At 61.8% G+C, this 19,748-nt stretch overlaps 8 protein-coding genes across 8 annotated transcripts in view; 6 read left to right on the top strand and 2 right to left on the bottom strand.

Moving 5' to 3' along the window:
* Positions 1–157: 157 nt before the first annotated feature.
* On the top strand, positions 158–2,179 carry RHTO_00057 (long-chain acyl-CoA synthetase, putative; the record flags this gene model as incomplete). The annotated part of the gene is made up of 7 exons (XM_016413741.1): positions 158–275; positions 345–498; positions 577–600; positions 671–746; positions 807–1,067; positions 1,160–1,288; positions 1,349–2,179. 7 exons carry the CDS (start codon positions 158–160, stop codon positions 2,177–2,179), a joined length of 1,593 nt encoding a protein of 530 aa, XP_016276748.1.
* Positions 2,180–2,556: 377 nt separating this feature from the next.
* Positions 2,557–4,773, top strand: RHTO_00056 (6-phosphofructo-2-kinase / fructose-2,6-bisphosphatase; the record flags this gene model as incomplete). The annotated part of the gene is made up of 13 exons (XM_016413740.1): positions 2,557–2,563; positions 2,629–2,667; positions 2,739–2,774; positions 2,873–2,885; positions 2,998–3,053; positions 3,149–3,339; positions 3,426–3,498; positions 3,558–3,625; positions 3,684–3,908; positions 3,967–4,131; positions 4,188–4,417; positions 4,503–4,672; positions 4,736–4,773. 13 exons carry the CDS (start codon positions 2,557–2,559, stop codon positions 4,771–4,773), a joined length of 1,311 nt encoding a protein of 436 aa, XP_016276747.1.
* A 299-nt stretch (positions 4,774–5,072) lies between these two features.
* On the bottom strand, positions 5,073–6,887 carry RHTO_00055 (chromosome segregation protein, Pcs1; the record flags this gene model as incomplete). The annotated part of the gene is made up of 7 exons (XM_016413739.1): positions 5,073–5,142; positions 5,226–5,346; positions 5,404–5,700; positions 5,763–6,050; positions 6,124–6,241; positions 6,305–6,744; positions 6,821–6,887. 7 exons carry the CDS (start codon positions 6,885–6,887, stop codon positions 5,073–5,075), a joined length of 1,401 nt encoding a protein of 466 aa, XP_016276746.1.
* A 1,463-nt stretch (positions 6,888–8,350) lies between these two features.
* RHTO_00054 (uncharacterized protein) lies at positions 8,351–10,147 on the top strand (the record flags this gene model as incomplete). Its single annotated transcript, XM_016413738.1, has 3 exons — positions 8,351–8,996; positions 9,112–9,767; positions 9,827–10,147. The coding sequence occupies 3 exons, from the start codon at positions 8,351–8,353 to the stop codon at positions 10,145–10,147; spliced, it is 1,623 nt and encodes a 540-aa protein (XP_016276745.1).
* Positions 10,148–10,690: 543 nt separating this feature from the next.
* On the top strand, positions 10,691–12,918 carry RHTO_00053 (monooxygenase; the record flags this gene model as incomplete). Its single annotated transcript, XM_016413737.1, has 6 exons — positions 10,691–10,783; positions 10,860–11,312; positions 11,380–11,735; positions 11,844–12,034; positions 12,091–12,179; positions 12,235–12,918. 6 exons carry the CDS (start codon positions 10,691–10,693, stop codon positions 12,916–12,918), a joined length of 1,866 nt encoding a protein of 621 aa, XP_016276744.1.
* A 518-nt stretch (positions 12,919–13,436) lies between these two features.
* Positions 13,437–16,646, top strand: RHTO_00052 (cullin 3; the record flags this gene model as incomplete). Its single annotated transcript, XM_016413736.1, has 10 exons — positions 13,437–13,490; positions 13,606–13,737; positions 13,797–14,057; positions 14,115–14,648; positions 14,705–15,313; positions 15,372–15,653; positions 15,717–16,010; positions 16,067–16,327; positions 16,388–16,576; positions 16,641–16,646. 10 exons carry the CDS (start codon positions 13,437–13,439, stop codon positions 16,644–16,646), a joined length of 2,622 nt encoding a protein of 873 aa, XP_016276743.1.
* Positions 16,647–17,178: 532 nt separating this feature from the next.
* RHTO_00051 (uncharacterized protein) lies at positions 17,179–19,153 on the top strand (the record flags this gene model as incomplete). Its single annotated transcript, XM_016413735.1, has 3 exons — positions 17,179–17,870; positions 17,928–19,002; positions 19,109–19,153. 3 exons carry the CDS (start codon positions 17,179–17,181, stop codon positions 19,151–19,153), a joined length of 1,812 nt encoding a protein of 603 aa, XP_016276742.1.
* Positions 19,154–19,422: 269 nt separating this feature from the next.
* RHTO_00050 (uncharacterized protein) overlaps positions 19,423–19,748 on the bottom strand; it is a gene marked incomplete at both ends in the record, with an annotated part of 948 nt that continues 622 nt past the window's right edge. Inside the window, 2 exons of the mRNA XM_016413734.1 lie at positions 19,423–19,661; positions 19,694–19,748. The exon at positions 19,694–19,748 is cut by the window's right edge and continues 114 nt beyond it. Of these exons, the coding sequence (XP_016276741.1) occupies positions 19,423–19,661; positions 19,694–19,748 (294 nt within the window). The remainder of the gene's footprint in view (positions 19,662–19,693) is intronic.

Genomic DNA, 19,748 nt, shown 5'->3' with positions numbered 1-19,748 from the left:
CTCTCGCTCCGTCGTAGCGGTGTCGTACATACAGCAGTAAGTCTCGATTAATGTTTGCCGCGACTCCCGAACGAGCGAGGCGCGCGTTCGTGTTTCGCCCGCATGCCGCACTGCGATCGTTCGGCTTCCTCTGCTTTCGTATCCTCTCGTCGCTACGATGGAACCTCCCATCCGCTCGTCCCGGAGACGAAATACTTCACTCCGTCGCTGTGTCCTCGCTCGCAACGGCGCTCGCTTCCTTCCCCCCGCGCCTTCAGACTCGACAGACGAAACAGGTGCGCTTACATCTTCTAACGCGCGACGACAAGGTCCTTCATGCGCTGACGGCGATGGACTTTCGGCAGATGACGCCGAAAGTGCGCACGAGAAGAGGGAGGACGTCGACCCCTCGCCTGCCCCCAACTCTTCTAACAACGCATCGGCTTCGTCCGCCCGCTCTATCCCACGCCACGAGTCGCCCCTGCGTGTGACCACGGAAGAAGCGGAGCGGAAGGCGCGGTACGTGGCGTTGGAACGGCAGTTAGAGTGGTATCGCGCGCGACCTGATGTGGTCCGTGTTATGCCGACCGTGGACAGACTGATAGAGGTGGAGAAGCTAGAGTGCGTCGGAAGCGATCCGTGGGTGTTGAGGCACGCTGACAAGGGCGGTTGGGCGTTGGTCTCCCTGCAGGTGGCATTACGCGTCTTGCGAATTCGTCAAGCAGATCCTGGTCTACGCAGACTGCATGGCCGATAGGCCCATTGGTGTGCGTACGAGCTGCAAACGTCCATGGGAGTCGTGCTTGTGACACTGCCTTTGCCGACAGATCATCGTCCCGCGCGTACGCAAGCTGAAGAACCTCGCCTCTTCACTCGGTATCCCAGGCGACTGCAAGATGCTCGCGGACAACAAGACCATTCAACAGCACGTCCCCTGCGCAGTCAACGCCGTCGGGAAGAAGGCCGGCCTCGAGTCGCACGAGTTGCTCGAAGACGTCGTCCTCTGCGACACCGAGTGGACGCAGCAGAACGGCATGCTCGTGCTGAACAGGAGGGCAATCTATCAGAAGTACAAGAAGCAGATCATGGTGCGCTCACCGACTTTTCCCTTTTCCCCTCCCGCTCGCCCGAGCAGGACTTGCGCCGACCTCGTCTCGCTTCTCAGGCCGTATACCCCTAGTCGCCCTTGCCTTGCTCGCCCGCTTTCTACGCAAGTCGCCTGCATGCTCGCCAATCCTCCGCCGTCGCCGCTGTACGCTTCGCCACCTCGAGGAATGAGGGCACGACGAGCCTGGCGCAGCATAACCTCGTGCGTCACTTCTCGTCGACTCTTCTCCAGCTTCAGTCGGCTGACTTTGATCTTTCGCAGGGCTACGGCACGACTTCGCTCGACCTCGCTGCCTCCTTCAACGCGACGATCTCGCAGCAGATTGCGTCGGGCAACGGTCCCGTCACGAGCCGCACCGTCGTCCTCGCCGCACACGCCGTCGCAGGCGCACTCGCCTTCGCCTTCGTCTCGCCTGCCGCCGTCTTCATCGCCCGTCTCGGACGCGACTGGTTCGCGTGGTACCGCCCCCATCTGATTCTCCAACTCGCGACTCTCGTCCTTGTGGTCGTGACCTTCGGACTCGGCGTCTACGGCACGACCGGCGGGTTCTTCCAGGACGACCACCAGCGTCTCGGCACGATCGTCTGCGGGCTCGCGCTTGTACAAGGCGCGCTCGGCTGGCTCGGACACCGCAAGCCTCCTCACCCACTCACCGGCGCCCGACCCTCCCGCCGCCCTCGCAATGACACGCTCGACACCCGCCGCCTTTCGTTCCCCTGGCTCCGCCTCGCCCACATCTTCGTCGGCATCCTCACTCTCGTCCTCGCCTGGGCGCAAATCTGGAACGGACTCGACCACGAATGGGCGGCAACGAGCGGTGCGAAGGCTATTCCGCACGGCGCCAAAGTCGCCTTCTGGGTCGTCCTCGTCATCTGGCTCGCGCTCTACGCAGGAGCGTGGGCGCTGGGCATCGTTATGGGCCCGAGGAGGGTCGCGCGCAAGGCTGCTGCCTCGCCTAACGAGAGCAGGTTGACGAGCGCGTCAATCAGCCCGACCCAGACGCTGCAGGGTGACCAGCAGGGCGAGTATGGGCTTGTCGAGATGGGTCGCGATGGGACTTGGACGCCGCAGAAGCAGTACAATTGGCGATAGACACTCTTCACGGACGCTTACTCACGGTTGACCCGGCTGTTTCCACTACCACCCTTCTTGTCCTTCTTTCTTCGTTATGTAGACCATAGAAGGTCCTTTCGCTTTGCTTGTAGAACCCCGCAACTGCATCTGTGCTCTCGCTTTGTCTCCTCCACCTCGCGCAGCGATCTATCCGGGCTGACATGGCTCGTCTTCATGTCCCGCTTGGTCGCGAGGGCCTTTTCTACTCGCTAACTGTCTGATTGGCGCGACAGAGGAGCAAGAAGCCGTTGTCGACGTTCGCCGACTTCTCAAGAGGAGGATCTCCTTCTGCTCGTCACCGCTGCTCTCGCCTCTTCGCTCCTCCAAGTCTCGAACGACTCTTAGAGGCTTACCACATGGCAGGTGCGCAGCCTGACACAGCTCACTCCGCCCGCGAAGCGCTCACTGACTCTCATTCCCTCGTCCAGCTCCACTCTACCAAACCGACTCCGGACGCCTCTGGCACGGTACGCCCGGCCCGCCAATTGCCTCAGCCTAGTACCGTGTGAGCTGACTGAGCGTTTACGCCCTTCGACAGCCGGCCAGATCCTCCTCGTCTTCGTTGGACTCCCAGGTGCGTCTCGGACTGATGACGCTTTTCGCGGTTCAGCGCTCGTGAGGGTTGCTAGACGTGCTCGATGGGACGTTGATACACTCTTCTATCGCGTACAGCTCGTGGAAAGACGTGCGTCCTCTCCTCCCGCTCATTGATACCGCCTCTCCTCGCGCTCGAGAGGCGGTGCTATCGCTCTTCTCTCGCCTCAGCAGGCTGCTGACGCGTTCGTGCGTCGTAACAGACATGTCTCGCGGAGTGTTGAGCGGTACTTGCGGTGGCTTGGAGTGCGGACGAAGGGTGAGTTCGGTTTGTTCACCAGCACAGGATCTGCTCGAAGAAGCTGTATTTGCTGCAAGCGGCGCATCGACCGCTCACGAACGTCGGTTACGCAGTCTTCTCCCTCGGCGATCATCGCCGCCGCATGCTCGGTCCCTCCGCCAACCTCCCACCCGACTACTTCCACCCCGAAGGACGATCCCCAGCGACGGATGAGTTGCGGGCGAAAGTGAGGATCACGCTGGAGGAAGAGGTTGCGCGCTACTTCAAGGAGAATGAGGGACAAGTCGCGATTTTCGATGCGAACGTGAGTTCGAGGTGGTCCTGCTTATATTCGGTCGAGGCCTTCGTTCGGATGCTGAAGCTGATGACACCAGCTGTCGAATTTCACAGAACGGTACGAAGGCTGCACGGATAGCGTTGAGGCAGAAGTTCGAGGCGCAAGGGGTCAACGTCTTCTTCATTGGTGCGCTCGTTTCCCTCGGCTCTCTTGACGCTCGCCTCTTACCTCGGCCATGCTCGCAGAGAACATCTGCGACCGAGAAGACATTGTCGAGGCAAACATCCGCTCGGTCAAGATCAGCTCGCCCGATGTGCGCCTCCTCGTTTACGGTAGCTCGCGCGATCGCTCACATTGCTCTTGCGCCGCAGTACCAAGGCTGGAACCCTGACGATGCCGTCAAGGACTACATGGGGCGCATCGCCGCGCACGCCAAGCGGTACGAGACGATGGAGACGTCCGGGGGTCCCTTCGTCAAGATCTACAATATTGGCGAGCGACTCGTCGTCAACAACATTCGCGGCTATCTCCAGTCTCGTATCGTATTCTTCCTCATGAACGTCCACCACAAGAAGCGGACGATCTGGTTTGCGCGGGTGCGTTCGGTGCCTTTGCGCTCCTGGGCGGGAGGCTGACGGACTTCGGTTGCTGCAGTCCGGCCAGTCCCTCATCGAGCACTCGTTCAAGGCCGACTCGGACCTATCGCCGCAAGGAGTCGAGTACGCGAAGAAGCTGCGAGACTTTATCGTCGCGAAGCGGAAAGAGCTGCTCGAGGAGCGGATCAAGGCGGGCGAGCAACCACACGAGCGAAGACTCACCGTGCGCACCTCTCACTCTCGACTTTGCTGAGACTCGCTAACGATTGACGGGCCCAGGTATGGACCTCCGCCCGCCGCCGCTGCATCTCGACTGCCCGGCCGATGGCAGAACTCGGCTACAAGGTCATCCAGCGACAACAGATGTACGAGCTCAACCCGGGCGACGTCGACGGTCTCTCGCCTGAGCAGATCAAGGAGAAGTACCCGGAGGAGTTCCACAAGGCCGAGCTGGATCCGTATGGACACCGCTACCCGCGTGCAGAGAGCTACCACGACTTGAGCGTCAGGTGCGTCGCAGTTCTCGCTTCTTCAGCTCTCTTGTCTTGCGATGATGCAGGATACTGATGAGGATGCGTCCAACGCGCAACGCAGGCTCGAACCCGTCATTCTCGAACTCGAGCGCGAACCCGCCGACATCCTCTTCATCGGCCACGGCTCGGTAATTCGCTGCATCATGGCCTACCTGCAAGGCTTGACGCCGAACGAGATCCCCAAGGTCGAGCTGAGGAGGGGCGATATCGTGCAGGTCACGCCGAGCGCTTGTGCGGTTGTTTCGTCTCTCCAGTTTCGAAGGGATGCTGACGATGAAAATTCGGTGCGCGCAGACGGCGTCAAGTTTGTCAACCACTTCTTCTGGCAGTAAGCGTGCGAGACGAAGGCTCGACTCCGCGCCTTTCCTCTCTTCTCCTGACCTGGCCGTATCATACCAACCCGTGCATAACTCTCTTGCTGCAAACTAGACTTTCTCGATCCTTTCCACTCTCGCGAGATGAAGGCGGAGAGACGGATTACACGAGGTGAGGGGGCTGCGATCAGGCGGAGCCGCACTAAGCAAGTTGAGGGTAAGGACAACGGTTCCGGGACGGAGTTGAGACAGAAAGACGGAGCGAGACGACATGGCGCAGGTGTATAGAGAGTAAGCGGGAAGGGAAGGGGAGTCGGTCAGATGCGGACCTTGTTGACGCTCGCGAAGAGGCGCTTGAAGAACTCGGACGACATCTCGGCGCCGAACCTGCGCCACCTCCAATCGTCAGTCATCGCCGTCCAGGGGTTGGGGAAGAGAGCTGAAGAGAGAGGGAGAGCGGGCGGACGCACCGCATGTACCCCTGCAGCTCGGGCGAGAGGAGTTGTACGAGCGCTGCGTCGCGCTCCGGCTCGAGGTTTGGCTTGTAAGAAGTCGTCCCGTCCGGGTGGAACGTCAACTTGAAGTTCAGAGCTGTCCGCTTGCCCCTCATTAGCTTCTCTCGAGGGAAGGGAAAAGGAGGGGACGAACCGCCTGTCGTGCCTGCGCAGTCGCTCAGGAGACAGACGTATGTAGCGCCCATGTCTTCCTGCTTGACGGAATGCACGGCGAAGCCAGTCAAGTCTTCGTTGAGGTTGAGCTTCTGCGTCAGGCGCTCGATCTCGTCTTGCAGCTTGAGGGTGTCGGTAGGTGTGGCGGCGGAGGTCGAGGGAGCGGCGGGAAGAGGGAGCACGGAGGAGGAGGAGGTGGAGGGGGCGGACTTGAGCTGCTGTTGGAGAGACTTGGAGTGCGCGACTTCGGCGTTCAACTCGGTTCGGAGGGTCGAGACTGCGCGCCCTCCCGTCGAGCGTCAGCGTGGCTCGCAGCGGAGGACAGGAAACGGGGCGCACCCTCCTCCCTCAACTCCTTGACCTCCCTCTCCAACCCCTCCCTTTCGCTTCTCGCCTTCTCCCTCTCCCTCCTTTCGACCGCCTCAACTTCTTCCCTCCTCTCGCTCCTCTCCCTCTCCAACAAATCCCTCGCCTCGTCCCTCTCCCCCTCCAGCTCCCTCACCCGCTTCGACTCGACCAACGCAGCTTTCGAGCGGGGCGAAGAGAAAGCGGTGGATTGGAGCGAGGCGAGTTCGGTCCTCAAAGCGTCGGATTCGGATTTATAAGACTGGATCGTTTCTCCTGCCGCTATATCTCGCAACTCGTCAGCTGGAGTTCTGGGAGGAAAGGGAAGGGAAGGGAAGGGAAGGAGGGGACGAACACTTGATCCGCTCGTCCGAGATCTCGCGCAACCTTTGCTCCGCCTCCTCTGCGCGCGTCTCGCGCAACTCGGAGAGTTTCTTGAAGAGCGCTTGGGATTCGGACAGAGCCTTCTTCGTCTGCCCCCCCAACGAGAACCTTGTCAGCGGAGAAGAGAGGAGGGAAGGGGGAAGGGAGCGTACGGCGGCGAGTTGAGCCTCGAGTTTCTTCTCCCTCGCGCTGGGCTTCGCACCTGAACCTTCCGGGCCGGCGAGAGGGGCAGCAAGCGCCGCATCGAAGTCGTCCATCGCGCTCGCCCCGGTTGCGGCCTTCTCCGTCGCTGACCTTCCTTTTGCCGCAACAAGCTTCTTCGCGCCCGCTCCTCCTCGCGCGCCCTTCTTAGCAGGCACGACCTCCTCCACCTCCATCTCCTCATCCTCCTCCTCCGCCTCTCCCTTTTGTCCAAACTGGGTCTCCCCAACAATGACCGTCTCGCCCTCTTCCGCTCCGGTGCCAGCCATCATCAACTCGTCGTCGTCGTCTTCTTCCTGCGAGTCGGTGGTGGAGGCTTTGCCCTTTCGTGAGGAAGCGGCGGGGCGTTTGGAGGCTGCGGTGCGTTTCGAAGCGGCGGTTGTGGACTTGCCTGTCGTTCCCATCGCACAAGAGACGCCTCGTCAGCGAATTTTCCTGTACGATGAGGACGAGGGAGGGGAACGAACCGGTGAGAGCAAACGACCCGCCCGCAGGCGCTCGGTTCTCTTTGTTGAGGGCGGCCACGGATGGCATGGTGTCACTGAGGATGTGAGGGTGTGGGTGGGGCGCAGGGGTCGTGCGATGCGCGTGTGAGAGGGGCGAGGGAGTGTGCGCGATGAGGAGGACGAGAGAGGGGGGGAGAAAGACGGGCGGGTTCGGGGGTTCGATTGGAGTGTCTGAGCGAGTCGCAGGGGTTCGGCAAGCAGTGCAATGAGACCAGCGAGCGTGTGTGAGAGTGAGTGAGCGGATGTTGAACGAGGCGCGCTTGCTCGACGCGGTGTGCGAAACTTGGTTCACGTGACGCTGACGTGGCTCAGACAAAACTTTGCAGCTGTGAACAAAACTCGCGCGCTGAGCTCGTCTGCTCTCTCTTCCTTCTACCACTCGCTCACGCTCACACACTCGCTGAGGGACTCACACGGGGCTGGACAGACTATACGAGACCTGCTCAACACGCCCGAACAAGTCCCGCACCGCCGCTCGCTTTTCCCGCCGACCTGCACCGACAACTCTTTCCACCCGCTTCGACTCGCTCGCTTGCTTGCACTCGAGGTGAGCACTCCCTTCGCACGCACTCTGGACTCGAGCACACTGGACACACGGGCGAACGCCACGCGAGCGAGGGACGATCCGGGCGCGATGACCTATAACTTCTCTTCCCCATCCTATCGACCACGACGAGAACCTACGAAGAGCGTCGCCCCTTTCCTGCTCGCTCCATCGTGGGCGAGTGGGACTGCCCGGCTCCCAAGCGGGGCCTGGGCGACGTATTTTACCATACTTTTGCCAGTAGCCCTTGTCTGATCCGGATCCATCCTCGCCGCCTTTGCGTTGCCGTTGCCGTCGTCCCGTGTGCTCACGAGCAGGAATCTCACGCGACCAGGACATTGTCGCTGACTCTTTGCCTCCTCGCACAAAGACAGGTCTCGCTCGCCCGCTCGAACTGGTCAGTCTTCCCATCCCTCTTGCTCGAGCTCGTCCACCCTCGCCGCACGCACGCACACGCGTCCTCAATGATCGAAACGTCGAAAGACCTTTCTGTTCGCAGTTTCCTGTCGACCGGGGGAACTAGACCTTCCCTTACACCTCTCCTCCCGCTAGAACCCCCGTTAACCCCCGCTGCGCTCGACCCACCTCACTACCCCCAAGCGTATGGCTCGCACCGAAACGCCCCCACTTCGAGCATCTTGAGACGGTCGCGAGATCTTGTTTCGGTGCGAGAGCGGGGGCGGATTAGGTGCGGGTTGCTTGGGGGGAAAGAGGAACGGCGCGGTGGATCAGGTTGGGTGGCTTTCGTTCGTCTTCTCCTTTGGGAGGGACGGGCGGGAGGGAGGTTCCGAGTGGGGCATTTGAATACGTCTGAGAGAACGCATCGCGCGCGCGGCGGTGGACGCAGCAGTACTTGTACCGCACGAGGAGGACACTCGAGCTGACTTTCGTTCGTCTCCCCTCGCAGTCTTGCTCTCGCTTCTCTGTATGGCTTCGTGTCTGTCGCAATGCATCGCTGTCTCCCGTACCCTTTGCACGTCCGCGCGAGCCAGCCAAGCGACGAGAGACTGCCTCGTCGAAAGCCGCTTCTCTTCCTCTTCCCTTTCGCGCTCCTCACGATGCTCGACCACGCCCTCTCGAACCGCCTTCACCCACCTCTCAATAGCACCCACGCCCCTCTCGTCCTCATCAGCGACTCGCTCCTCCAACCCGCCCTCCTCGTCCTGCGCCAGTTCATCCGGCAGGCGCTCATCAACCCCTCCTCGCCCTCTCCCTCCACGCCGAAGGATGGGAGGGTGGTATTACTGTGCTTTGAGCAGGATCCGACGAGGCTCCTTCCGCCAGAGGGAATGTACGACGAGCGACGAGTGAGGGTCCTCGACGCGTCTTTCGATTCGACACTCCTGTCCTCTCGACCTTCGACGTCTCGCGCTTCGGGACCGAAGACAAGTTATCCTACTCCAGCGACTCTTCTTTCCGACGTCCTTGGCGCTATCAAGGAGGATGCGAACGAGGGAGAGGGGGAGGTTGCGGTAGTGGTGGATTCGGTGAATGCGTTGGGGGACTTTCTTGCGCAAGATAGAGGAGATGGAGGGGAGGGCGAGACGGTGAGGGTTTTGAAGAGGGTGATGGAGGGGTTGAGCGGGAGCAAAGGTGAGTTTTCCCGGTTCCCTTGCTTTCGATGAGGAGCGGGTGGTGGTCTTGCTCTAGGGACTGTGGGAGGGTTCTCGAGATGCATGACTAAGGACGCCGAGTACGACGCACGCAGGTTCGCGCCTCATCGCAGTCCACCATTCCGACTTTCCCCCCTCCCCCCCCTCCCTCCCCCAGTCCTCAACTTCCCCTCTCCGCCCCTCGCTCCCCGCCGCACTCCTCTCCCCCTCTTTCTCCCCCTCAGTCGCACACCTCACCCTCCGTCCCTCATCGCACATCGAGCTTCTCTCACGCGACTACGGCCTCTCCTTCCCCGACGAGGAGATCGACCCACGCGCGAAAGGATTCTTGGAGAGTTTGGCACATAGGGCGGTTGGAGATCCGTTTGTGAGACCGCAGGGGGCGGAGGAGCGGGATGAGAGGGTCGCGCTTGATGTGCTTGGGGAGGGGGTGAGGCGCGGCACGGCGGAGGGAAGGAGGGAGGGCGGTGAGGGAGCTGGGATGGGAGGGTGTGTGGTGGAGTATGAAGTGCGCGGTCTCGAGTCGCCCATCACCGGCGCGAGGGAACGGAGGCCTTCCCCCCGCGTCGCTTCCGCCTCTTCCGCCGCGACCGCAGCAAAGAAACTCGTTCGGTGGGGCCTTGTCGGTGCGCGAGCGAGGGAAATCAGGGCGCTCGATGGGTCGGTGGATGTGCTGGTTGAGGAGTGCGCGCTGGGAGAGGTGCTGGAGAGGAGGAGGATGGGCGTGAGAGCGGGAGTTGGGGCAGCGAGTGTGCGTTGCGCTTTCGATCCCGGCAGTGAGAAGCGTGCTGACGGGAGAACCGTGCGCAGACTCCGTCGGTCCATTCACCTTCGACCGCCACGACTCCCGCTCCTCCTCCCTCCTCCTCGTCCACCGCCGCACCCGACTCTTCCGCCCCACTCCCCTTCTCGCTCTCTCTCACGCCCTCCCAACGTCTCGCCCGCTCGCTCGTCTCGAATCCCTTCGCAGGCGCTGACAAGCCCATCTACGGCGAAGAAGGGTACGCCGCGCCCGTCTTGCCTGGAACCGCGGCTGCGGCGGCGGCGGGAGGAGGAGGAGGGATCGAGTATACGCCGGATAGAGGGGACGACTGGGACGACGAGGACCCGGATGAGGACCTCGAGTTGTAACGCGGCACGGGCGCCCGCGGCGACCCGCAACTCCGCCTCGCTTTCTGCCGTTGCTGCAGAACGTTCTCCAACAGGACAGGTTCTCGACGCAGGACGTCGAGTGCGTTCATCTCGCTCTCGCGCCGCCGAACAAGCTCGTCGCCTTCGCACCGTCGCCTTCCTACTCAGGCAACGAACGCCCTCGTCCGGACCCGCCTTTCCCATCAGCATCCGGTTCTTCGAGCACTCGTTGTACCGAAGTGCAAGCCGCTCGCTTTGCGCTCATTGCAGCCTCTCGACCCCGCCGCTCGCGACGAGACGACCTCCGGCGCTGTCGAGCCGGTATCATGGCGTGGTCCCGCCCGCCCCGAACTCTCCAGACCTCCCGAGCTGCACGCACGCACATCGACCACGCTGGCTCTAACCTGATCGCCGCTGCGCCTCGGCCGGCTGGTCCACCTTCGACGCTCCCACGCCTCATCGCTCTTGGCTTCCCGCTTCGTCTGTCTGTGCCGCTGTGACTTGCTTCTCTGCTGTGACTTAACGCACGCCTGGTTTGACGACATGGCTGGGTTCTGGGATCGCGTTATACGGCGCAGGTCGAGCACGCAAACTGTCGGTTCGTCGTCGACTTCGTCGGCGCGCAAGTCGTCCAAGGTGCGTCCTCCTCCCTTCTGAACTTCACGTGAGCGACTGTTGCTGACGATCGAGCTGCCGCCTCGCCCTCACGCAGTCGAGCGAGTCCTCCCGCCCACTGTCGACCTCATCCTTCTTCAGCCTCGAGCGAGTCTCAACCAACAACAACAAGCGCAATTCGTTCCAGCAGCCTATGGTGCACACCGAGACAACTATCGAATACGAAGGCGACGTCTCGACCGCCAACGGACTCGTCCTCCCCGCTCTGGACGCAACAGACGACGCTGTCGCTTCCGCTCCTTCGGACCCTTCCTCGTTCATGCGCACGTACGACTGGCCTCGTGCGGCACAGAACCGACGATCGGTTGACCGACCTACGCGCCAGAACGGCCTTGCGCGGGACGAGAGTCCGGCACCGTCTGCGAGGGAGTGGGAGGAGAAGGCCTTGCCGGCACGGCGAAGGTCGAGTGCGGCGCCGTTTGGCGAGTGGGAGGATGACCGGAGGTTGAAGGTGCTGGTTGTTGGGTCGGGATATGCGGGACTTGCGGCGGTGAGTTGCAGGTTGCGCGCACTCAACCCAGAGGTCTCGCAATACTGACACTGTCGATGCGTTGCAGGCCATCGCATGCGCTCGGCAAGGGTATAGCGTGACGGTTGTCGAACGCGGCAGCGGCAAGTCTCCGCACGGCGACCTCCTCACCCTCGGCTCGAACTGCGTCCGCCTCCTCGCCCGCTGGGGCCTCTTCACCGACCTATGGCAGAAGAGCGCGCGAGGCGGATGGTGGCTTCTCAAGGACTACAGGGGCAACGATCTCGAGGGCAAAGATTTGCGGGACTTTCCGGCCATTTACGGCGCGCCGCTCATGCAGGGTCATCGAGCGCAGTACCTTGGCGTGCTGGGGATCGAGGCGAGGATGCTTGGAGTCGAGTTCAGGACGGGAACGGAGGTCGTCGAGTTCAACGACTCGGCAAAGTCGCCTTCTATCGTGACGGCGAAGGGAGAGACGCTCTTTGCGGATGTGGGTCGCGCCTGTCCCACCTTTTCTCGTTTGCCTTCCGCTGACACAGCTGATTCGTACAGTGCGTGCATCGTCGTTGCGGACGGCGTCAGTTCTTACGCCCGCGCTTACCTCGCACCCGAGCTCGGCGAATCGTCGACCAAGCTGCGCTCGACCGAGAGCAATACCGACACGACGGACGAGGGCAAGATGTACAGCGTGCATCGAGGTGCAATGGCGAGCGACAAGCTACGGGCGAACCCGTCGACGTCGTGTGCGTTCGAGCTACGAGTCTCCCTCTTCCCTCCGCTGACCTCCGCGCTCCTGCAGACTTCTTTGACGGCTGCATGCGCACCTTCCTCGGCCCTGACTCGCATCTCAAGATTGCTCCTCTCGACAACAACCAGCAGGTCTCCTTCGTACGTCCCGTCCGCCGCTCTAAACGCTGAGGCCTACTGACGAGACTTCGCGTAGACCTACGTCTCCCGCTCGCGATACAAGGCCTCTCTGAGTTGGCGCGACCGACGACCCGTCGCTGAGGTGACGGAGCGCCTCAAGGAGGAAGGCTGGGACCCGTCCGTCATCGAAGCGGTCTCCGCCTTCCGCACCTGCCTCAACTGGGCCATCGAGGAGGACCCACCGGCGGAACGGTGGTGCACCAATGGCGGCAAGATCGTTCTCCTCGGCGACGCCGTGCACGCTCTTTCGCCGATGTCCTTTCAGGGAGCTTCTCAAGCCATCGAGGACGGCGCATCGCTCGCGGTCTTCCTCGCTCTCGCCGGAGGTACAAACGAAGGCGTTCCGCGCGCTCTGCGGACTCTCGAAGCTCTGCGGCGACCTCGAGTCCTCGAAGCTCAGCAACGCGGCACGCTGCAGCGCAAGCTGTGGCACGGATGGTACGACAACCCCTCTCCCGCCAACTTCGACTTGCTCGTCGCGGAAGCCTACGACTACGACGTCGAGATGCACACCCTCGCCTCGTTCGAGCGCGTCTGTCAGAAGGCCACGGGCGAGAAGGCGTTCGTTGTCGATCCTGCTCATCGCAAGGCGTGCATGGCGAAGCTGGGGATCAATGGGCCGGCAGAGATGGCGTCGAAGGCGTTCATGGAGGACCGGAGTCTCGCATGGGAGCGAGGCGGTGAGCGTCCATTGCGTTAAAGGCGACGAAGAGATTCCCGGGTCGTGCTCCTCTCCTCGGGTTGTTTGGCTGCATTCGTTCGATCGGCTCTTTGTCGTCTTTCGCTCTATCTCGCCCGCCTCCTTTTGTAACTCATACCTTGTTCTCTGCCTCGCCAGCAGGCGCCCTCGAGGAGACGTTGGGACGTCGCAACTCCGCTTCAGCTTCCGCTGATTCGCTTGCTGAACGGAGAGCAACTCCATAGTGCAGAAGGTACCCTTCGAACTGCAAAGGAGGGCTTATTGCTGATCTTTGCCACCATCTTCTCGTCCGGACCAACGTTGGACTTGCGCTCCTGCAAAGGACCGTTCATTGCTCCGTTTCGCTTGTCGAGCTGCTGCTGCCATCGTTGCCTCGTACTCAGCGCAGTCGGGGTTACCTGCCAGCCCATCGACGCCTTCCACCGCCGCCGCCTCGCTGTTCGCTCATCCCGACTTCAAGCACCGACAAGTCCCGCACCTCGGCTCAGTCCGCCTCGTCCTTGCTCTAGCAGAACACGATGGTAGTGCGCAGGCCAGTCGTGCGGGTGCCACGCGTCAAGGCGCCGCGGAAGGTGCGTTCGCTCATCGCTCCGACTGGTGAAGAGGACGGCTCGTTCCGTTTCTCGCCACGAGGGGCGTCCTAACTCCCAGCGCATTGACTTTGACTGACGCTTTCGTACCGCACAGCAAACCGAACCGGCCGACTCGACGCTTGACCGGCTCAAGGAGGCGATTCAGCAGATCCAGCAACACAACGTCTCGCAGCTCTCGTTCGAGGAGCACTACCGATATGCCTACAACCTCGTGCTGTACAAGAAGGTGCGGAGAAGCGATTGTTCTGCCCTAACCCGTCCGCTGATCTTGTCGCCGTCGTGCAGGGCCACCTCTTGTACAACGCCGTTGCGGAGCTCATCTCAGCCCACCTGGAAAAGGAGACGCGAGACAAGATCGTTCCGACCTTCCCCCATTCAACTACCGCCATCGCATCGACGAGCGGGACTCAGGCGGGGACAGGCGGTGCGGCGAGCGAGAATGTTGCGGCGGCAGCTGCGGGACAGCTGTTCTTGGACAGGCTGAGGGACGCCTGGGACGACCACATCGCGTGCATGAGCAAGCTGCGGGATGTGTTGAAGTACCTGGTATGTCGACCGAGCTCTTCGACCTCTTCTGGCTTGCTGACTCCCGCTCGCTCGCAGGACAAGGTGTGGACGAACCCGAGCAGCGGTGTTCCTGCCGTCTACGACCTCGGCCTGTCCCTCTTCTTCCACCACGTGGTCCTCTTCTCGACAAACCCGAAACCCGCTCCTCCCGCCAACTCCCGCGCGTCGACTTCTGCTCCTGCTCCTCGACCTACGACCGACCCGTCGACCGTCGCCCACCACCTCCTCAACACCCTTCTCAACGTCATTCGCATCGAGCGCGAAGGCGAAGTCGTCTCACGCTCGGCCATTCGCAGCGCAGTCGGCATCCTCTCCCGCCTGATCGACGAGGGACCCGTCCCTCTGCCCGTCCAAGCTTCGCAAGGGACCGGCTCAGGCTCGCCCGTCATCAGCTCGGGTGCAGCAGCGGCGCGACAGCGAACGGTGATGGGCGAAGGACCGCCCGGAGCGAAGGAGAGTCCTTACAAGACGGCGTTCGAGCAAGCGTTCTTGAAACAGACGGAGGAGTTCTACGCTCGTGAGAGCGCGCGGTTGCTCATCGAGTGCGATTGCCCAAGCTTCCTACAGCGGGTACGCACGAGACCTCGCTTCTCCTGCCGATGGAGCTGACGTTTCGAGTCTTGCAGATCAACCGACGACTCGAGGAAGAGTCGACGCGCGCGCAGTCCTACCTCAACGCCTCGACCGAGCCCCTCCTCATGTCGCTCCTCGACAATGTTCTCATCGAACAGCACCTCTCGTCCATCCTCGAGCATCCCGCATTCGGCCTCTCCACCCTCATCCAAGACTCGCGCATCGACGATCTCAAGCTGCTGTACACCCTCTTCGGACGCGTCGGAAAGGGCCACCCTACGCTTCAGGCGGGCGTCTCGGCGTGGATCGTCGCTATCGGGAAACAAATCAACGAGGGCGTCTCGCTTGCGCCTGAGCCTGACACGCGTGCCGAGGATGCGAAGGGTAAGGGGAAAGCAGCGGACGAGGGCGAGGGAGCGAAGAAGAAGCCTGAAGCGGGAGGCGCGATCAATGCCAAGACCAAAGCGGCGCTCGCGTGGGTGCAGAACGTCCTCGACCTCAAGGACAAGTTCGATACGCTGCTCGTCAAGGCATTCGCGAGCGACAAGGCGTTCGAGAAGTCGATCAACGATGCCTTCTCCGTCTTTGTCAACGAGAACCGCAAGTCGCCCGAGTACATCTCGCTCTTCATCGACGACAACCTGCGCAAGGGTCTCAAGGGGGTGCGCTCAACCTTTACTCGTCTCGAGAAGCATCGGCTGACCTGTTCGCATGCCGCAGAAAACCGAGGCCGAGGTCGACGAGGTCCTCAACAAGTCGGTCGCGCTGTTCCGCTTCTTGACCGAGAAGGACGCCTTCGAGAAGTACTACAACCAGCACCTCTCGAAGCGCCTGATCAACCAGCGGTCGGTCTCGGACGACGCGGAGCGGAGCATGCTCGCCAAGTTCAGGGTCGAGGCGGGTCACCAGTTCACCAAGTCCGCCGAGGGCATGATGAAGGACGTCAAGGTCTCGGAGGATACGCTCGAGGAGTACAAGCGCTTCCAGGACAGGGCTGTCATCGTGCGTTCCCGCTCTGACGCTCTCCCGCCATCTAGCTGACACTCGCTTTCGAACGCCCCGCAGAAAGCGCCGTTCGACATCGAGCCCATCATCTGCGGCTCCAACGTCTGGCCGTTCTCCGCAAAGGACAAGACCTGCACGCTCCCGAAGGTCCTGCAAGACGGCATCAAGTCGTTCGAGACGTTCTACAACCAGAAGCATTCGGGTCGCAAGCTCACGTTCATGCCCGACCAAGGCAGCGTCGAGGTCAAGACGAGGTTCAAGACGAGGACACATGAGCTGAACGTCTCGACTTATGCGATGGTCGTGCTTGCGTTGTTCGAGGGTCTCGGGGATGACGAGAAGCTGAGCTATGTCGTACGTCGCGTCTCGTCTCGTCGCTCGCGAATCTCGCTCATTCTTGTACGCGCCAGGACATCGCCAACTCGACAAACATGCTCGCGCCCGAACTCAAGCGGACTTTGCAAACGCTCGCCTGCGCCAAATACAAGGTCCTGACGAAGCACCCGAAAGGCCGGGACGTCAACGACACCGACTCGTTCTCGTTCAACTCGGCTTTCACGGCGCCCCTTGCGAAGATCCGGATCCAGACGGTCGCGGCGAAGGTTGAGACGGATGCGGAGAGGAAGGAGACGGAGAGCAAGGTCGATGAGGCGAGGAACACTCAATGCGACGTGCGTTCACGGTATCGCTCACTTCTGAAGCTCGCCGTACTGACTCGCTCACTCGCGCAGGCCTGCATCGTGCGGGTGATGAAGGACCGCAAGCAGCTGCAGCACATGGACCTCGTCAACGAGGTGATCCGCCAGCTCTCGCACCGGTTCCAGCCGACGCCGCAGATGATCAAGAAGTCGATCGAGCGGCTCATCGAGAAGGAGTACCTCGAGCGCGACGACGAGGACCGCAAGAAGCTCAAGTACATGGTGCGTCCGCCTCATCCCTTCGCTCGATACGGGCAACAGCTCATCGAGATTCGTTCCCCACCAGGCCTAGGCTGTCGATGGTCGTCTCTTGGTGGCGGACGTGCGTGTCAGATGGGCGGGCGCGTGGACGGGGATGTCCTCCTCGTCGCAGTGTCGCTTTTTTCGGATTCTTTTCCCTGTTGTCTTCCCTCGTTCTTTCCCTCGCATACCGTGTCCTCGCCGTACCCTGTCTGCATAGCATCGTCCCTACGCAGCGAACGGACGTCTGGAGAGCGTCTGTCGCTGTCGGCCGTTTGGCGGGTGACTTGTCCTTCCTCGAGGAAGAACAAAGCGCCCCATTTGCCGAACATCGCGCTATCTTTGCGTTCCTTCTTCTCTCTTTGTTACTTCTTCCGTGAGTCGCACCTCGCACTCGCTCGCGTGACAAGTTCCAACTCGCTCGCAAGCGGTGCCTCGCTCGCCGTCAGCCAGAGTCCTCTCGCCCGGCGACCACCCTCAAGCTCCTCGGACTCGCCGTCGGGAGGCGCTCGTCCTGGTCCACAGCTGGAAAACGACTAGAATCGACGTCCTGCAGCGCCGAGAACCCTTACAGCGCGCCGTGGATGGCGCATGCGGCCCCCTCGGCGGATCCGACCCCGACACGGCCGTCGCTCTCTCCGCTCGCGGTCAAGGACTGGTCCGGCGCTGCGAGGAGCACGACGTTGACGGAAGCGACCGAGCTGCACGGTCGAGGAGCGGCCTACTCGCTGCCGCGACCACGGCGAGCGTTCTCGGACGAGGTGGTCGTCCTTCACTCGTCGGCGGCGGCGGGGCAGTCACTGCGTCGCAAGGACAGCTTTGTCGAGGACTGGCGGGTCTGCGTATCTCCACCAGTGTACGACCTCGACTCATGCGTCGAACAACTCGGTCTCTCGCCTCCTTCGCTAGACGAGGCGTCCGAGGCGGTCGTCGAGTCGCTATTTTCAGGAAACTCTCCGGTCCGCGCGCCTTCCTCGTCTGCTGCAAGTGACGTTCAGCGCAACGCATCCTTCGGTCAAGTTGAAGCGGCTCACTCGCTCGAGTCGGGATGGTCCTCCTCGTCCCTCCCTTTCGACGCCAACGACGAGCCTTCCCTGTCCGACGCCGACGAGGTTTTTACCGACTCGTTTGCGTCTGGCGGACTCGAACTCGACTTCAGCGGACGTCGAGGGAGGCGGGCATCGCGTATCGAGGACACAGAGAGCATGAGGCAGTCCAGCGTTGCGAGGACGGCGGCGTCGAGGCGGGTCCTCAGCGTGGGCAAGACGGGTCCCTCGTGAGTCGCTCTTCTCCAGCTGTTTCTTTTCAGTACTGACCGACGAGTTTGGCGCAGCCTCGGCTTGCACACCGAGTCCGCAACGAGTTCTCCGTCGACGCCAACTGCCGGAGAACTTGCACTCGCCCACTCGTCTTCCGCGTCCTCGGCCTCGCTCCAGGCAGTCACGACTCGCTCAAGGTCCGCGACGGTGCTCTCGGACAGTGCGGCGACCTCTCGTCGTCGCTCCATCGCCTCCGAGTCGCTCGCTCGCCTCGTTTCCGACTCGCCAACTTCGCCCTCCTCGCCTCCGAGGCAGCTGTCCCGACCGCTCAACCGCCGCCGTCACTCTTCCTACACCCGCCTCAGCGACGAAGCAACCGCAACGCCATACCCCGACTCGTCCGTCTCCCCCTCGCCGTCTCGCAACTCTCCCACCCTCACCTCCTCCCTCTCGCGCTACCTCTCCTCCGGACGCCGTGGCTCACAGCCCACCTCAGTGCAGACCAGCGCAACGGGCTCAGGCACAGCGACTCCAGCCGCACCCGCGAATGCGAAAGAACGCGACCTTCGCAAGCCGCCTCCGTCTGGAACGCTGCACGCCCTCACATCATCTCTCGCTTTCCTTCCTGCCTTTCCCTTTCCGGGACAACAGAAGTCGGTTGACTCGAGCGGTGGCGAAGCGAAGGACGAGCGCGAGATGCGCATGGTCCCTTGGTCGTCTATCCAAGCTCTCTACGTCTGCTTCAAGCCGTCCTCCCCTTCGCTCGCACCCGCCGATTCCGATGCCGACGAAGACACCCTCACGTCGGATATCGTCAACGCCTGGCTCGTCGGGTTACAAGAGTTGTCGGTCGGCGGATCGAGAGCATGGGATCCGAGGCTCCTGTGTCCCGAACCGCCTTCGCCGCCTTTATCAGACTCGTCGCTCCATGACTCTCCGCCCCTCGACGCAATCTCATCCGCCTCCACACCCTCGCTCAGCAGCTCCTCCCCCTCTTCGTCGGAAGATTCGCCTGCGGTCCCTCGCAAACGACGCCGCAAGGACTGGCCCACCGTTACGACGCTCGTTAGTGTTCCTCCGGCAGTTTGGGTCGAGAGGAAGGATGGTGGATGGAGGGAGTTTGATCCGAAGGGGATGGGGGTCGAGGTGGTGAGTTTGCATCGTCGCGGCCGCCCTTGTTCTGAGTGCAGCAGCATTCGTTCGAAATGGGGTAGGCGAAGTAGTTGAACTCACACACCTTGCTTGTTGTCCGCAGATCATGCGCAACGTCCTCCTCGTCCCGCCTTCGACGGCCGTCTGATCCGCCTTTTACCCAGTCCTTCACTCTCTCTCATTCTTGGGTTATCAGCTCCAGCCTCGCATCACGCATCAGTTACCCGCCTCGCCCTCGTTCGTCCTCCCCTCAGTCTCTCGTCGAAAAGCTGTTCCCCCTCCGGATTCGTCCACTCTCCCTCTTTCGGTTCTCTGTCGTTGTAGCATACTGTCGCTTTTCGCCCTCGCATGCACATAATCTTCGTTTGCACCCATTCCTGAGTGATGCGAGTTGCGAGATGCGAGTGTGCGTACAGTCTACCGCTGCAGCGGCTTCTCCAGCTCCGCCTGCGCCTCCTCCTCCAGCAACATCTCCTTCCTCGCCTCCTCCATATTCACCCTCAACTCCTCCTCCCTCACCCTCTCCTCCTCCCTCCTCGCCGAACTAACCCACCCGTCCTCCCCCCTCTCCCTCGCCTCCAACGCCCCCACACCCTCCCAAACATCCTCAATCCCCCTTCCCCACTCTTCCCTCGCTTTGCTCGTCATAACATGCACTACGAGCGTGCCAGAGTCGAGCATCGCCCACCCTGTCCCGGGGTCGGTCGTGTCGATTTTACGGGCGGCGCGGGTGGAGCTGGTTG

This window comes from Rhodotorula toruloides (assembly GCF_000320785.1).
Source record: "Rhodotorula toruloides NP11 unplaced genomic scaffold Scaffold1, whole genome shotgun sequence".
Taxonomy (NCBI): Eukaryota; Fungi; Basidiomycota; class Microbotryomycetes; order Sporidiobolales; family Sporidiobolaceae; genus Rhodotorula; species Rhodotorula toruloides.
Note: the sequence above shows the minus strand (reverse complement) of the source record. Positions and strands in the feature narration are given on the sequence as shown.